Source organism: Stomoxys calcitrans, chromosome 4 (genome assembly GCF_963082655.1).
Source record: "Stomoxys calcitrans chromosome 4, idStoCalc2.1, whole genome shotgun sequence".
Classification (NCBI taxonomy): Eukaryota; Metazoa; Arthropoda; class Insecta; order Diptera; family Muscidae; genus Stomoxys; species Stomoxys calcitrans.
In genome coordinates this window covers 34,100,265-34,118,521 of record NC_081555.1, presented here as the reverse complement: position 1 = coordinate 34,118,521, position 18,257 = coordinate 34,100,265, and the positions used below count along the sequence as shown (strand labels likewise).

At 39.5% G+C, this 18,257-nt stretch overlaps 3 protein-coding genes across 4 annotated transcripts; all 3 read left to right on the top strand.

Moving 5' to 3' along the window:
* Positions 1-1,306: 1,306 nt before the first annotated feature.
* LOC131996824 (uncharacterized) lies at positions 1,307-17,960 on the top strand. 2 transcript variants are annotated; one of them, XM_059366851.1, is made up of 2 exons: positions 1,307-1,568; positions 16,842-17,745. In XM_059366851.1, the coding sequence occupies exon 2, from the start codon at positions 16,849-16,851 to the stop codon at positions 17,440-17,442; it is 594 nt and encodes a 197-aa protein (XP_059222834.1). In that variant the 5' UTR covers positions 1,307-1,568; positions 16,842-16,848; the 3' UTR covers positions 17,443-17,745. The 2 variants fall into 2 exon arrangements, 1 of the variants encoding a protein (XP_059222834.1); XR_009398024.1 differs by lacking the exon at positions 1,307-1,568 and adding an exon at positions 17,908-17,960 and having other exon boundaries at positions 16,722-17,706.
* LOC131996898 (uncharacterized) lies at positions 11,365-14,855 on the top strand. The gene is made up of 2 exons (XM_059367092.1): positions 11,365-14,724; positions 14,787-14,855. The coding sequence occupies exons 1-2, from the start codon at positions 11,365-11,367 to the stop codon at positions 14,853-14,855; spliced, it is 3,429 nt and encodes a 1,142-aa protein (XP_059223075.1).
* Positions 15,769-16,728, top strand: LOC131996897 (uncharacterized). The gene has a single exon (XM_059367091.1). It carries the CDS (start codon positions 15,769-15,771, stop codon positions 16,726-16,728), a length of 960 nt encoding a protein of 319 aa, XP_059223074.1.
* Positions 17,961-18,257: the final 297 nt, after the last annotated feature.

Here is an 18,257-nt window from a genome sequence, read left to right as displayed (position 1 = left end):
TAAAACTACCCATCTCCTTGGGAAAGGGTAGTGGACAAATTTGAATTTGTCCTTTAATTTAAGTATTTTAGTAGTTAAGTACTTATCGTAAAACAAATTGAATTATATTGGGAATTATGTTGAATTGTATAAGTATAAGAAATCATATGAAATCCCTTAGTACTAAGATGTAATAGAATAAGACGATTGTGAATTAATAGCTGTCAAATTTAGTACTTAAAGCCACTCTCCTTGTCTTAGAATTACATTACTTCACTTCTTCAACAACCGCAAACAAGGTGAGCACGCACACTACCCATCTCCTCTCTTTCCTTAATAAACCCTTAACATTGTTCTTTTATATAAAACGAACACTTACCGCCTTTTTATTTCCCCCCTTTCTCTTTGAGCTACCTCTACATTGTGCATGGTCCATCGTTAGCCGTTCACTGAGACGACCATCAGCTGAGATAAAACCCATCTACGCACATTGCCCAACATAATTGTCGGTAAGTGAGACGGTTTGTGTTTAAAAATATAAAAGACAAAGCTACGTACTACATACATACATACAAAAGTGACAAAATTTGAGGATGTTTAATTGCTGAAAAATTCATGTTGGAATATTGCGTGAAACATCTTAAAACTAAAATTTTTGTTAAACGCAGCTTAAATAAAATATTGTTAAAATTTGAAAAATTGCATAAATTCATCTCTTAAAGCCTGCAAGAAAGTGTGTATGAATGTATGTTAAAGCCTTTCTTTGTTAATGTCTATATGAAATTGTGCGAAACGAAAAGAAAAAAGAGTGCAAGTACAAGAAGTGTCTAGTTGTCTGTCCGAGTGTGCTAGACATTGAGAAAAGTTTCTATGCTGGAAAAATCGTGTTGAGATGCAATAAAAACCCTATAGGCGAAAAGAAGAATTTTTTTCCGAGAGGTGCTTGATAACGGTCAAATCCCGTAATTTACATTTATATATTGCCATCGAAGGTAAAAGGAAAGAGCAACTTGCGATATATGGATCAGTCGTCATATACATAAGTTCAACAACCTTTTCTCGCGGTGTAAGAAAGAGAGAAATAGGATTTACTCATCTCACTCATTTACTAATCTCATTTCGAGAGACAGAAAAAGGAAGAAGAAAGACTTGCGGAATATCGTGAGCAAGTGTCATAACGAAATCGAGCACAGAAGAATAGGAAGAGCTTAGTTTGAATTTTAATTCGTGGGGAACAGAACTTGAAGAGTGCAATTGAAAAGTGAGCAGAAATCTTGAAAACTCAAAAAAAAAGGAAACGAAGTATTTAAAGAAAACGAATAGAAATCAAAAAAGAATTAATTTTGAATAATAAATGTGCCATAGAAGAAATAAGAAAATTAAAACTTGAAGTAAAAAGAATTGTCACGAAATACTTTGAAAGTTATAAAAAAGGCAAACGAAGAAAAGGGCTGTGTATCAAGAAAAGCAAAGCAAATACGAAAACAACACAAAACCCACTCAAAGAAATTAAAAAAAAAAAATAAAAGCATAAAACCAAGTCAAAGAAAAGTATTTCAAAAAGGGTTTTAAAATTGCCGCACTACAAGGTATTTTCCGATTTTAATATTTTCAAAATAAAACTAAACTAACTAAATACTAAGGACAGAATAAAACAAACAAGAAATTAAAATTATTGCACTTTCCCCATATCACAGCGATAATTTGTCATAATTGCACAGTTCCCGACTGATTCTCACACAGATAGTGGAATATTGAGTTGTTTTGGGTGAAGCTTTTAAATTTTGCATTTTGCGACTTTAATTGAGAAATTATTGCGCTAAAACTAAACCTATTAAAGAAGATAGCACTGTTACTGACTAACCAGTTATTATTGCACTACATTCCCTTATATCCACTTTTCGTTATTGTTGCTCCCGCTCATTACCTTTATGCATTCAATGTTATAATCTCCCATCCGCATAGCAGATGTTAACAAAGATAAAGGAAGACCTAGGTATACACACACAAACCACGGTATTACTTAAAGTCATCAGAGGAAAGATCAAAACAAAAGCAGATACGAATGGAAAACTATAAGAAAGGAAGAAACTCAAGAAGAAGACATTAAGATATTGCTCTATTCCCTTTTTTTATTGTGGCGTTTAAAATATGCTTATTTTAATAAAGGCTTTCATGTTTTATTAAAGGAGGGATGATATTGTACAAAGTTTGTATTCGCTATAGAATTACAAATTGAGTTATTGCATCTGCGTCCAATACATTGCACAATTCCCTAAATTTATTGCTCGTTCGATACTGGAATGCAAATTTTTTTGTACATATTATCGAAAATAGTACACTGGGCCAAACTCATTAGAGAAATATAAAGTATGTTCATGGCAAAGATATACGGTTTGTTCAGTGCACACATTTTGACAACATACATAGGGTTCATTAGACTTGAAAATTATTGCACATAGTTTTATTCAATATTAATATATTATTTATGGACCCGGCCTTCAAAACATTGCGCAACCCACGAGATAAATTGCACCAACTAGAAATTATCGTCCGATATTGAAACTTTTAATTTACTGCACTTAATGGTTAAACATTGCACTGCAGCCATATATTCTACACGAACATACCTATTATTCCTTTGCTTGGTAGAAAATTTCACTTGTCCCAACAACATTAGTTGAAAATTATTGCCCCATTGGGTGTTTTGTATGCAGAATTCGATAACTAATCTCGTGTTATAATCTTTTACCACAAAGTCAGTAAATTTCCGACAGAAGACTTAATATTTACCATCACTGATTTTGCGTTAATGAGTCGATTTATGATTGGCGGCCAAGGGAATTTTCCAAAAGCCTAAATTGCACAATTGGTAAATAAAGGCACTGTGGCTTTGTATTGCACTGCTCCCGCTTTGTTTTAGAATAAATCTATTATTGCACATCTCCCAATCTGTAGTTTATCCATGCTGTAACGGCTCTCAGGTTTTAATCATTTTCACAATTCCAGTGAATTTTGTATTGGTTTTATTTACAATCTCAGCACTGTGCTTATATTATCATCTCGTATCACTAGTATAAAAACGAATATTGTAGCGGATGCGTTTTTAGCATTTAAATCTATTAAATAATCATATTCGTTTAAATATTAGTTGACCTATTTTATTGAAAGAGCTCATTTTATTTTACTTGAACTAACTTTTGTTCTCGAGTGTAAAAATAAATTTTATTATTTCTATGAGTTAAACTTTAAAGTAAATGTTAGAAGAGAACCAATTATTTTGAGTGTTTACGTTTTGTTACTTTGATCTCATTATTGAGTGTATTTTGTTTATTTTTGTGCTTTCGCATAATTACCATAGTTACAATGTAACGTAAATGTAAATTAAAGAGAGTAGCCTCACTACTCTCCAATAAAAGCAGACACATTGAGTGATTATTTTGCCTAACTCTTTTCGCTTATGATAATTGTTTTTGTGATTATTTAGTTATCACTCAACAACTCTCAATTCTTGTTTGTAATCGTTTATTTCGAATTGTATGATCTTTTGTCATTGCTTATTTAAGAAGACACACCAGCCAAAAATTGTCATTCTTGGAGTTGGAGCTAATAATAAAGCATCAAATTAAAAATAAACCGGAGTGTTTTATTTAAAGCCCAAGATAAAAAATATAGAGTGGACGAAATTGGACATTTGTCTGTTTCGACCCTCCTTATAAAAAAAAACTTATTAATTCCAATAGAAAATAAAAACGTTCTTGGACGGAGACGTCTGGCGCGTTATATTTTCGGAATTATAAAAATATAGTTAATAACATAAAAATATAATTAACTAAAATTAAAATAAAATATAATAATCCCCAAAACCCCCAAATCTTAGGATTAGTGGAATCTCCACGAACCCTACAAGTGGCGCCCAACAAAAAAAAAAAAAAAAAAAAAAAAAAAAAATCCACAATGAATAATTAATAAAATCACGAAAATTAAATTTTTTTGGCGAAATCAAAATTTTCGAAAAAAAGTCAAAAATTTCATTTTGCCGTCGGCAAAACCTGAAATTCTGCTGCTAGTGATTTGTTGTTGTTGTTGGGTACGTTGGTACAGGTATCATTTGGTTGTTGTTTTGCGAAATTGCTGAGGGAAGTTGCTGATAAAAACTCAGAAAGAGGGTTGCCAAGTCTGTGTGATTTATAAAAGTTTTGGGATATGCGACGAAGCCCTAGAAATACACCACCTGTTCAGCGCGGTGTCGTAATGGATGGTGAAGTACCTAGTGGGTCAGGTGTAGTGCAAAATGCTGTTCCCCAACAGAATAAAGATCCGAATAGAAGTGGTAAAAATACTAATAACGTTCCTCCCCAAAATGAAGCTACAACTCCTGCAAGATCCTCAGCGTCCCCGGTGTTTTTCAATGTTACAGAGGAAATGTTTAGAAATCTCTTGGGTGGCTTAGCTGTCAGGGAAAGACCAAAAACCAGTACGTTTAGCACATGTTCATCTCGTTTTAGTGGAGACAGAAATTCTTCCAAAGTCGAAGACTTTATAGCCACTATATTGGTGTATAAGGAATCGGAGAGCATTGCTGATGTCCATGCACTTAATAGCCTTCCGTTACTTCTCGAGGGTTACGCTTCCACATGGTGGCAGGGTGTAAAAGACGAAGCTAGGACTTTCCAAGACGCAATCGATCTTTTGAAAAAAGCATTTGCTCCGCCAAAGCCAGATTGGCGTTTATATAGCGAGATCTTTCGGGAAAAGCAACGAAATTTTGAGTCTACGGACGCATTTGTATGCCGTAAAAGGTCATTGTTTGCCCAATTGTCTGAGAAATTGCCTGAAAAGATTATGATAGACATGATATTCGCACAACTTAGTATGCAAATCAGGGAAAGAATAAGCCGAATCAATGTTTCATCATTCCAAGAACTCCTAGCAAAAGCCCGTGAGGTTGAAATGTTACTCAGCGAAAGTAGTCAGGTCAGAAAAGACCGAAAATTTGACGATGAAGATCCTTACAAGAAACAGGTCAAATGTTCATATTGCCGTAAGAAAAACCACACGGTTGAGAATTGCTACAAGAAGATAGAAGCCGATAAACATGGCAATGTAAAACCGCCAGAAACAAAGCTTAATTGCTATGGGTGCGGTGCCTCTGGCTATTATAGGTCAAATTGTCCTTTTTGCAATAAGGAAAAACCAGGCACCAGTACCAGTAAATTGGATTTTAACTCCCTAAGCGCAAACGTAGCAGGACGAAACGTCCCAGTGGTAGAAGTTAATATAAATGCTTTGGATGGAGAAGCATATTTTGACACAGCGGCAAGAACAAGTGTTGCAGGGCATATTTTATTCGAAAAATTGAAAGAAAAAGGGTTGCCATTCAAAAAAGTCTGTGCACAAATTGTCCTCGCTGATGGAATTGTTCGTAACGAAGTAGTATATTCCACAACAGCAAGCATAATAATAGGAAAAAGGTTCAAACAAATTAATTTTATATGCCTTCCTAAAGCAAAGGGAAACAGGACTCTTTTGGGTATAGATTTCCTCGAAGAATGCGGTATAGTTCTGGACCTTGCGCAAAGAGCATGGTATTTTAAAGATGAACCGAGCAAATTTTTCCTCTTCAAAATGCAAGAAGCTGCTCCAATAAATAATATTATGGTTGAAGATTCAGAGAAAAAGTATAGAGATGATGTCAAAGAGTTTTTCCGAAATTTTGAGAGCTCAAATTCTAAAAATAATGACTATAGTCCTGGATATACCAACAAATTATTCGCAGATTGTTTGTCTCTGGAAGTAAACTCTGAGAAATCTTCAGACATATTCCCTCCTTTGAAAAGGCAAACCATGGAAGACTATTGGAAGGAAATCTTTGAACCCATTGAGTTAAATGCGATCGAATTTCGTTTGCGATCTAATGAGGCCATTCGTCTAAATGAGTCTGAAAAAGAATCCATTGAAAATCTCCTTAAAGAAGAAAGCCAAATATTTGAAGACATAGATGTTCCCATAGCCCAGGTAGAACACTATATAAACACGGGCAGTCACACTCCTATTTCCACTGCGCCATATCGTATATCTCCAAAAATGAAGATTTTGTTGAAACAAGAGCTTGAAGAAATGTTGAGGAAAAACATAATAGCAGAAATGGAGTCCCCATGGGCATTTCCGGTTGTTCTAATCCCAAAGAAAGACAACAAAATTAGGCTCTGCGTAGACTACCGTCGTCTGAATGCCATAACGACAACCGACACGTATCCACTTCCAAGAATGGATGACCTTCTGCAAACCGCAAAAACAACCCCTTTCATGTCCACGCTCGATCTCAGATCCGGATACTGGCAAATAAAAATTGCAGAAAGAGATAAAATAAAGACCGCATTCACCACGCCTTTTGGAATTTACGTCTTTAATAGAATGCCGTTCGGTCTGAAGAACGCGCCAGCGACATTCCAACGCCTGATAGACAAATTTCGTACAGGGCTACCGAATATTACCATTCTCGCTTATCTTGATGACATTATTATATGTTCCAGCAGCCTACAATGTCATATAATGGATTTAAGACAAACCTTTCAAAGACTTAAAGCTTTTGGGTTTCATTTGAATCGGGAGAAATGCCACTTTTGTCTCCCGAAGGTGAAATATCTTGGCCACATATTAACGACAGAAGGACTTAAGGTTGACCCCGAAAAAACTCAAGCTATAAGGAATCGTCCAAAGCCAAAGAATCCAAAACAAGTCATATCATTTCTACAAACTTGTTCGTGGTATAGACGTTTTATTCCAGGATTCGCAGATGTGTCAAAACCACTTTCCGATCTCACAAAGAAAAATGCAAAATGGATGTGGACAGAAAAAGAACAAAAAGCATTTGAAAAGTTAAAAGCTCTGCTAGTGTCACCTCCCATTCTAAAGCAAATAGATGAGGCTAAACCATTTAAAATAATGACCGATGCGAGTAACTATGCCTTGGGAGCTGTGTTGATCCAGGGGGAGAAGGAGGATGAACATCCTATTGAATATGCCAGCCGATTGTTACTTCCAGCCGAAAGAAATTACTCAACCACGGAACGAGAAGCTTTGGCGGTGGTCTGGGCTATTCAGAAGTTTCGTGGGTATATTGAAGGATCAGAAGTACAAATACTGACGGATCATCAACCTTTGAAATGGCTTTTCAGCTTGAAAAGTCCCACTGGCCGGCTCGCCAGGTGGGCGTTGCATCTTCAAATGTATAACATAAATTTTGAGTATACCCCTGGTCGTAAAAATGCTGTTGCCGATACTCTATCGAGACCTCCATGTCCTAAAGAAAGCCACGATGAAAATAATTGTGAAATTTGTTCCATAAGCATAGATTTTCCAAGGAAAGGGGCTGACGAAATTAGAAAGGCACAGTTGGAAGATGAAGAGATTAAAGATATAATCGAATCGTTCGAAACGGACAATGAAAACGTAATTCGTTATATAAATAGAGGTTTTATTATGCAGGATGGAGTTCTGTTTCGATTTTGTCAGGAAGAGGACTCCGAAAACGGACAGCTTGTGGTTCCAAAATCAATGCCAAACATAATTCTCTATAACCATCACGATGAACCTACAGCAGGTCACTACGGCATTGAACGGACTATAAGTCGAATTACTCCCCACTATTATTGGCCAAAAATGAGGTCGGAGATACACCAATACGTGAAATCATGTCTGGAATGCAGGAGGTATAAAGCCACAAATATGAAACCATATGGGTTACTTCAGACCGTATCCAGTAACCAGAGATTTGAAATCGTTGCTGTCGATCTCTTCGGGCCACTGCCAGTTACAAAGAGAGGAAATCAGTGGATACTAATTGTCGAAGATTTGTGCAGCCGCTGGACGGAATTATTTGCTCTACGAGAAGCGTCAGCTGAAAATTGCGCAATTATGCTACGAAATGAGGTATTCCTGAGGTACGGAATTCCAAGAAGGATTCATTCAGACAATGGTTCCCAATTTATATCGGCAGTGATGCAAAAACTGACATACTGCTTGAAAATCGCTCAAACTTTTACACCTGTCTACCACCCGGAGGCTAACCCCGTCGAAAGGAAAAACAGGGACTTAAAAGTACAGTTATCTATTTACGTTGGTCAACACCACACATTATGGGATACAAATTTACCAGCAATCAGATTCGCCATGAATACGGCTAAATGTGCTACCACAAATTATACTCCGGCATATCTGACATTTGGAAGGGAACTTAGAACCCCAATCGAAATACAACATGATCTCCGTGCTATTGTGAATTCAGAAAATTTTATACCACAAATTACACCCCACCTGCTTAGACTTGCAGATACATTCGAAAGGGCCAAAGAGAACGAGGAGACCATGCAAGATAAAAATAAAACATATTTTGATGCAAAGAGAAATCCACAGAAGAAAATAGATGTTGGTGATCGTGTCCTGGTCTCAACACATGTTCTCAGTAACAAGAATAAGGGTTTAGCAGCCAAATTTGTGCCACGGCGTGACGGTCCCTATGTGGTCATCGACAAAAAGGGGTCAAGCACATACACAGTTGCATCAGTAGACAACCCAACCGTTCCGCTTGCTACATATCATGCATCGGATATATTTTTATATGATGGACGTAATGAGGTGCCAGTTTATCCCTTACGACAAAGAGGAAGACCAAGAAAACACAACACCATTGATACCAATAACAACCAAAACACAGCAAATCCACTAAACATCGCCAAACCAAGGCCAGAAGAAGCAAATCTTGAGCCAAAGGCAGTTAGTCCAGAAGCCAAAGATGAATCAGCCAATACTACCGAGGTGCCGCTGAGAAGGTCTCTAAGAAAAAGAAATCAACAACCCGATACTTAGTGCTGCCACATCATCAGAGCCGATTTCTGAGGCAGAGGGGGAGGCTGTAGCGGATGCGTTTTTAGCATTTAAATCTATTAAATAATCATATTCGTTTAAATATTAGTTGACCTATTTTATTGAAAGAGCTCATTTTATTTTACTTGAACTAACTTTTGTTCTCGAGTGTAAAAATAAATTTTATTATTTCTATGAGTTAAACTTTAAAGTAAATGTTAGAAGAGAACCAATTATTTTGAGTGTTTACGTTTTGTTACTTTGATCTCATTATTGAGTGTATTTTGTTTATTTTTGTGCTTTCGCATAATTACCATAGTTACAATGTAACGTAAATGTAAATTAAAGAGAGTAGCCTCACTACTCTCCAATAAAAGCAGACACATTGAGTGATTATTTTGCCTAACTCTTTTCGCTTATGATAATTGTTTTTGTGATTATTTAGTTATCACTCAACAACTCTCAATTCTTGTTTGTAATCGTTTATTTCGAATTGTATGATCTTTTGTCATTGCTTATTTAAGAAGACACACCAGCCAAAAATTGTCATTCTTGGAGTTGGAGCTAATAATAAAGCATCAAATTAAAAATAAACCGGAGTGTTTTATTTAAAGCCCAAGATAAAAAATATAGAGTGGACGAAATTGGACATTTGTCTGTTTCGACCCTCCTTATAAAAAAAAACTTATTAATTCCAATAGAAAATAAAAACGTTCTTGGACGGAGACGTCTGGCGCGTTATATTTTCGGAATTATAAAAATATAGTTAATAACATAAAAATATAATTAACTAAAATTAAAATAAAATATAATAATCCCCAAAACCCCCAAATCTTAGGATTAGTGGAATCTCCACGAACCCTACAATATTTAATTTCGTTTCCAATCATATTGCACTTATTGTAGATGAAGATATTGGTATTGCACTTCTCCCGCTTTTAAAAATATATACTCCGTATTGCACAATTTATATTTACATTATTACTATTTGCCAATCTAAAAAGCAAGGGCAAAAGAAGAAGAAAAAAAAAAATAGACCAAGGCATAACCAAAGCTGCTGTTATTGAGAGAAAGAATAACGAAAACAAAAACGTACATACCTACAAACGAATTGAACCACAGAACGAAGGCGAGATCAATCCGTCTATGTGGTCATTGAACTCGTGACGTATACCAAAAGGCAAGGTACCCTAATATAGGGTAGAAGGAAGAAATATTACAATAATTATTAAATTGGATGTATGCACTTGAGGAAATACTGGGTGTTGTATATTTCACTTGTTATTTATATCGCCAATTAGAATAAGTTGAAATTTTTGCACACTTCTCGGTCTATCTCATTGTTGTGTTAGGACGGTAAGACATTACATTAAACAATATTTTCAAGCCATTTGCTCTTGTCAAATATCTTACACTTGGGGTTTCATTTAAAACTCTACCATTGAAACTAAACCTAATATCACAGTTACGTTCCCGTGTTAGTGCAGAGTTATTTCCATATTAAATTTATTTGTATGTAAACATTCCCATTTTCTGTTTTGCTTACTTCTTTTGGGTCATTGACCAAGTAGAAGACATACACCACGGGTACGGTGTTGCCAGATTAGTTGATTTGTGCCTATTTGTGGGATTGTGTTTCCTTGCATAGATTCCTCTGTGTGTATTCCTAACTGAAGCTGACAATGAATCAAAGTTCACGGTAACTTTTACTTGTATAGAACATCTGATTTGCGTACTGGTTTATGATATGGTAATAACGTATCAGCCAAACCGTACACAGGAAGGAATATCCCCGTTTTTTATGGCGAAAAATGCACTCATGCAGATTTTACTCTTCAATTCATTTGAAGGAATTGTAAGTCAATGTATAATAGATATTTGTATACATATTAACAAAAGCCCAATTGCACCCAGATACTAACCCCTATTGCACAGGATAAGCATTTTAGATTCTTATAACATTCCAGCCTTCAGTGAACTTGCTTTACAAGTTAAATATTTTGTTTAACACGATTTGTTTTTTGACGCCGATTTAATGGAATTCGGCTTGGTTTTCAAATGTCTTTCATCGGTATATCGCTTATCACTGTTATGATTATGCTCATCCCGTACATTTGAAACTCCCGCTTACATTGCAAAGAATTATTTGGGGTTTCCATGAAATCTTGAGTTTAGAATACTCACACTTGAAGTCTAAGCTCATCTATGTTTAGACAACCGCATAATTCTGAATTATAAGGTTATATTTCGGCATTTATTGCATATCCCGCTACCGTTCTAATTCAGAAGTCTTTTGAACGCTGAAGTAACGATTTGGTGATTTATTGGAGCTTACCCTTGCACCTACTCACACCGCAAATCCAAATCATTTCTCACTCCCTCTCTCTCTCTCTACAAAGAGATTTCGACCGGAACACTACCAAATAATTCTTGAACTACGCTGAAAATATAGCCAACCCCGCGCTGTTCTCCTCAATCCCTTTTTTCTCTCGCGCTATTGTACGAAACCGATTTAAGATGAGCTTGGAAAACGCGGCCTCAGATTTGGCATCCCTACCTTCGGGATCTGATAATCTTACAAGCTCCGCTTCCTCAGTGAAAACGTCTCCAAGTCAGGACAAATTTCTCTTTGATTGCGACCATTTGATCAACTTTTGCACTCAGTTTGAGCAAAGTGACATTCAGGATCAAACGGATTCGCTATTGGAGGTGAAGTTGGAAGATTTGGAGAATAGGTGGCAACAACTTCAGGCTACCTATGAAGGTCTCATGCTAGCTCCAAGTAACACCAATACCAAGGACTTTAGGGCGAACGCAAGGATAAATTTCAACGCCAGTTCCGAGGCATATTACACGGCAAGATCCCAGATTCTCGACATTCTGAGAATCTCGGGTGGAAATGCTCGCCAGAACGCGAGGCACAGCCTTATTCCGGCTTATATTCCCCAATCTACGGCTAACCATCCTTCTCAAGAGATTGGTACTAGCTATATCAAGGTCCCTCCCTGTGATACTGAGGTATTTAAAGGAGGTTACGAAGAATGGCCGTCATTCCGTGACATGTTCACGGCGGTTTACGCAAACCATCCGAAATTGACCCGAGCTCAAAAGTTATATCATCTGCGAAACAAGACTAGGGGTGCGGCCGGTGCCATAGTCAAGAGGTACACTCTCTGTGATGAGAATTTTGAGCTCGCTTGGAGTGCCCTCAAAGCTCGCTATGAGAATAAGCGAGTCTTAGTAGATAATCAGTTGAAAATCCTCTTCAACATCCCAACGGCCTCTGTGGAGAATAGTGAAGCAATTCACAGGATTCAATCCACAGTTAATGATTGTCTCTGCACTCTAAGAACTCTTGACGTCGATGTGGAAAGCTGGGATCCAATCTTGTTATACTTGGTATCGACCAAGTTGCCAGATGAGACACTGGCTCTCTGGGAACAATCACTCACATCTCACCGTGAACTTCCCACTTGGAACCAGCTAGACGGGTTTCTCATTAGTCGATACGAGATCGTAGAACGTCTCTCAAGCATGAAGGCCACAAAAACTAGAAGTTCGCTCCCATCTCAAAACAGTGGTAAGATCCAAACTTATCACTCGCAAGAAAAGCTCAGTTCTTCTTGCCCCCTATGCAGTTCCGATCACTCAATAAGAAGCTGTGGCCAGTTTCGGAAATATACTGCACAGCAACGCATAGATTTTGCGTTTAAGCACAAATTATGCATTAATTGCTTATCCTCGTCTCATCTCAAGACAAATTGCAAAAGTACAAACACTTGCATCGTTTGTCACAAGCCACATTATACCCTTCTTCACCTTAAGGGCAAACCTGAGGGAAAATCTGAGGATCAAGTACCTCATACTAGTCATAACGACAACAAAGTTCCGATCCAATCATCTGATCCAAGCCCAAAGGCTTCATCTCATATTGAAGCGCCCTCAACTTCAGGGGCAAGACGCCTCTCTCATGTTCAGGCCAATTTCTCGGCCAACAATGAAATGATTTTGCTACGAACAGCTCTGGTTCGCATTGAACATCAGGGGGAGCTGTTTACTCTAAGAGCCCTTATTGATCCTGGTTCTCAACGAACATTCATTACTCAAAGAATGCAGAAGCGCTTGCAACTTCCCACTACTAAAGCGCACTTTGAGATTTTTGGAATTGGCGAACAAACTCAGACGTCGGAAAAGGAATGCCAACTCGTCATTGTTGCGGAGAAGTACGACGTCCGCTTTACTGTCTCGGCTATAGTTTTGCCTAAAGTGACAAAATGGCTTCCTTCCGTCTCATTCGAGATATCAAATCCCTCAGAGTTGGAGGAGCTTGACTTAGCCGATCCAAGCTTTAATAAATCAGCTCAAATCGACCTGATATTGGGCAATGATTCTGAACGATTCATAAGTGTTGAAGGAATCAGGAAGAATATATGTGGTGATACCTCAGCATACAATACGGTTTTTGGCTGGGTGTTGAGCGGTCCAATGCAAACTGAAAGAATTTTCTCATTTTCCACGAACGTGGTTGAATCCGAGGATGTAAAAATAAGCGAACTTCTGAGAAAATTCTGGGAGCAAGAAGAGGTACCCATGGCTCCCCCTCTGTGTGAGGAAGATCAGTTTTGCGAGGAGTTCTACTCGAAAACTACCTCCAGATCCCCGGATGGTAGATACGTCGTGAGACTGCCTTTCAAAGCTGAATTCTCCGACTCCCTATCTCTTGGCTCATCTCGTTTTCTCGCTCTGGCTCAATATAATCGAATGGAGTCAAAGCTCTCTGATGATCCCGAGCTAAATACCGAATATAATTCAGTTTTGAACGAGTACATCTCTCTCGGTCATGCTGAAGAGACCTCATCCCAAGAAATAAACTCCGGTGGAAAATACAATTCGTTCTATCTTCCCCACCATGCAGTCGTCCGTCCAGAGCATAAGTCCACTAAAGTCAGAATCGTCTTTAACGCGTCTCGTAAGAGCAAATCTAGACAGTCTTTAAATGATGTGCTCCATACTGGACCTACGCTCCAGACTGACTTGACATCAGTACTTCTCAATTGGCGAAAGTATAGATATGTTTTCTGCGGGGACATTCAAAAGATGTATAGGCAGATATGGCTACACCCGATCGACAGAGCTTATCAGCGTATACTTTTCCGGCCAGATCCCAAGGGACCGGTAAAAGATTTTGAGTTAAAAACGGTTACCTTTGGCGTGAACTGTGCGCCGTTCTTAGCAATTCGCACGCTCCTACAACTCGCCTCTGATTCTGAAAGGGAGTTTCCCGATGTCGCGGAAACATTGAGAAAAGAGACATATGTCGACGACATTTTGTCCGGAGGCTTCTCTATAGAGGACACTATTCGAGCACAAGAGAACTTAAGCTCAGTCCTTAAGCAGGCAGGGTTTCCTCTTGTAAAAATGACTGCAAATGACCCCAAATTGCTTGCTCATCTCCCACAAGAGAGTCTATATGACTCCGAGTTCTTGCGCTTTGACGAGTCGAGCACTACCAAGACACTTGGCATCAAATGGAATGCGCTAACTGATTCCTTCAGTTACACTCTCGGCGCCATTCCGACGGACCAACCCATTAGTAAACGCAAGGTTCTTTCAGCCGTGGCTCAATTATTTGATCCTGCAGGTTGGGTTGCTCCTGTAGTAATTAGATCGAAGATATTGATGCAACAACTTTGGCTCGAAGGTCTTGATTGGGATGATGAACTCAGCCCAGAGACTTTGCTGAAGTGGAACGCTCTGGTATCCGATTTGAAGCACATCGGGTCGATTTCTATTCCCAGATGGCTGCAGTACCATCCCTCCGATATAGTTGAAATACATGGATTCTCTGACGCGTCTCAAGCGGCAATGTGTGCATGCGTTTATATCCGGTGCCAGACTCTTAAATATGTTGTCTTCTCTAACTTGCTCGTTGCGAAAAGCAAGGTAGCACCACTAAAACCCGTCTGCCTGCCTCGATTGGAACTCAATGGTGCATTTCTGCTCGCTAAGCTCGTCAACTTCGTACTATGTACTTTTGATTTGAATATCAGTGGCATAACTCTTTGGACGGACTCTTCAATAGTACTTGGTTGGTTGTCAAAGCCACCATGGACCTGGGAGACATACGTGGCAAATCGAACGTCGAAGATACACGATCTCTTACCCGGGGGGACATGGCGACATGTCCCTACTCACGACAATCCAGCTGACCTCGGAACGAGGGGCTGCCGGCCACAGGATCTCATCGGCAATTCGTTGTGGTTTAATGGCCCGACTTGGCTAACGAACCCACCATCAGAATGGCCCAACCGAAATCCGTTGGTCTCTCCGGAAATAGGGAGGCGGCAGAATATTCAGGTCATGCATGAAACTATGGAGGACTCTGACATCTTGATAAGGTTTTCCTCCTATACCCGTGCCTTGAGAGTGATCTCTTTTGTATTTCGTTTTTACCATAACTGCCTGAGTAGATATAGGGGTACCGCGAGGAATTCCTCCCCCATCCTCACCCAAGCTGAAGTAACTTTCACGAAAAATCGTCTCATAATGCTGGCTCAAATTAGATGGTACCCAGAGGAGTACAAGACCGTTGGTAGATCCGAGGAATTGTCTTGCAAAAGTCCACTGCAATGATTGAACCCTTTTCTGGACCGTAACAAAGTCCTACGGGTGAATGGTCGGCTGGCCGCCTCTTCCCTACCGTATAACGAGAAATTCCCAGTTATACTTCCTGGTAACTCTCGTCTCTGTCAGTTGTATTTGCTCCACTTGCACACGTTCCTGGCCCATGGAGAATGTATTTTAATGTGTCGTATGGTCCAGACAGAATTTTACATTTCTCGTCTAAGACCAAGGGTGAAAGGTATCATCCATAAATGCAAGACATGCATAATTTTCAAGAAAAGATCTTGCGCCCAGATAATGGCACCGCTCCCTCAAGATAGATGTACGATAACTCCGGCATTTCACGTCACTGGCATAGACTTTGCAGGACCTTTTGATATTAAAAGTTCTCCACTACGCCGTTCCCCTCTCTTAAAGGGCTATGTCAGCATCTTTGTATGCTTCGCCACGAAAGCCGTACATCTGGAACCATGCTCGGAACTTTCCACGGCGGCATTTGAGGCCGCTTTTGCCCGTTTTCTTGGGAGACGAGGCCTACCTCGGAAGGTAGTTTCGGATAATGGTAGGAATTTCGTTGGTGCCAGTCGCAAGCTGCTACGGGAATTTAGAAGCTTCATCCAAACATCAGCAAGCGACATATCGGAAAGATATTCGACACAGGGCTTTGAATGGCAGTTTATACCACCCCACGCCCCTCATATGGGAGGACTCTGGGAGTCGGCTGTCAAGAGTTTCAAACACCACTTTAGAAGAGTAGCTGGGGCTCATTTGTTCACCTTCGAACAGTTTGCCACCGTGCTTGCCCGGATCGAGGGTGTCTTGAACTCACGTCCAATTTCCGCTGTCTCTGAGGATCCGAACGACCTCACAGCGTTGACTCCCGGACATTTCTTGAAGGGCTCGCCGATCATGGCATTTCCCGAGCCTACTCCTCAGGACGTCTCCCTACTAAATAGATGGTTGAAACTCAAGGCTATCCATCACCAATTTGCCATACGATGGAAGGAGGATTACCTCAAAGCTCTTCAAAAACGCTATAAATGGAGAACCACATCACCAAATATGAAAATCGGCGATCTGGTGGTCGTCATAGACGATTTGTTGCCGCCTAGTGACTGGCGCTTGGGGAGAGTAGTTAAGACGCATGCGGGGTCCGACAAAAACACGCGAATTGCAGATGTGAAGATTGCATCAGGAGTCATTACTCGACCGATAGTAAAATTGTGTCTCCTTCCCTTATTGGACCAACCCCAATAGTGTGTGGGTGAAATGTTTTGGTATCTCTCTAATATTAACACAAAAACTCATCTCATTTTTATTTGCCATTTCACCCCTGTATCTGCATTTAACTAATATCTCTTCACTTTTAGATTAAACATGCCTGCTCATGAGCTTTATAAATGCCTGCTGTGTCAGAAAAGGCACGCTTTGAAGCACTGCCCCAGATTTATTTTGATGACAGTGGAGGATAGACGGGTGGCTGTACGACGTCACGAGTATTGCCGTAATTGCCTTGCGAGAAGCCACACGGTGGAGGAGTGCATATCATCAGGCACTTGCAGAAAGTGTGGGTTTCAACACCACACCATGCTGCACCTGCACAACTTCACTGTGCAGCAAAAGAAGTCCCACACTCCCACCAAGCCTGCCCGCTCCCTACAGCAACAAGCAAAATCTGCTGCTTCCTCCAAATATAAGTCTAAACCAGCTACAACACCATCACGAAAATCAGCAAGGCCTAACAATACCGCTCGCCAGAAATCAGCTCGACCCCATCCACACCAACGCAACAATCAACAACGCAACAACAAACAAAAGCAGCGCAAAACCAAGCCAAAGGTCACCAAAAAACAACAGCACACCTCTGCAAAAAAGCACCAAGCAGCCCCTCAACCAAACTACTTGGTTTTGTCAGAGGCCATCAAGTCCTTGGCGACCGTACTGTGCGCATCTTCAACACATTTTGCGTAACCGCAAGGCCGGCGCCATGGACAAATTTGAATTTGTCCTTTAATTTAAGTATTTTAGTAGTTAAGTACTTATCGTAAAACAAATTGAATTATATTGGGAATTATGTTGAATTGTATAAGTATAAGAAATCATATGAAATCCCTTAGTACTAAGATGTAATAGAATAAGACGATTGTGAATTAATAGCTGTCAAATTTAGTACTTAAAGCCACTCTCCTTGTCTTAGAATTACATTACTTCACTTCTTCAACAACCGCAGACAAGGTGAGCACGCACACTACCCATCTCCTCTCTTTCCTTAATAAACCCTTAACATTGTTCTTTTATATAAAACGAACACTTACCGCCTTTTTATTTCCCCCCTTTCTCTTTGAGCTACCTCTACTCCTATTGAACTTATTATTCCTCTTGGTATGAGGAATAATAAGCAGCAAACCCCGCTTATACAGTCCACTAACTCCACAGGGAATTCCGCCAGTGACGTCACAGCGCAAAAGTCCACATACATCACTCATTACATCACTCACCTCCGCTCCGTCTACTCTAGGATTCCCCCCATTTTTGTGCAGGTAGTAAAACTACCCATCTCCTTGGGAAAGCTTTGTAAAACTACCCTTCCTCTGCGGAAAGGGAAATAAAACTACCCTTCCTCTGGGGAAAGTGTAATAAAACCACCCATCCCCTAGGGAAAGGGCAATAAAACTACCATTACCCTAGGGAAAGGATAATAAAACAGCCTTTCCTCTGGGGAAAGGGTAATACAACCACCTCTCCCTTGGGAAAAGGGTAATGAAACTACAATTCCATTGGAAAAA

What these genes read in the sequence shown, in the direction of transcription:
- LOC131996898 (XM_059367092.1), top strand. Translation starts at nt 11,365, where the DNA reads ATGAGCTTGGAAAACGCGGCCTCAGATTTGGCATCCCTACCTTCGGGA. An exon ending in AAGCGGCAATGTGTGCATGC is followed by an intron (nt 14,725 to 14,786) that starts GTTTATATCCGG and finishes CGTTGCGAAAAG; the next exon opens with CAAGGTAGCACCACTAAAAC.
- LOC131996897 (XM_059367091.1), top strand. Translation starts at nt 15,769, where the DNA reads ATGGCACCGCTCCCTCAAGATAGATGTACGATAACTCCGGCATTTCAC.
- LOC131996824 (XM_059366851.1), top strand. Translation starts at nt 16,849, where the DNA reads ATGCCTGCTCATGAGCTTTATAAATGCCTGCTGTGTCAGAAAAGGCAC.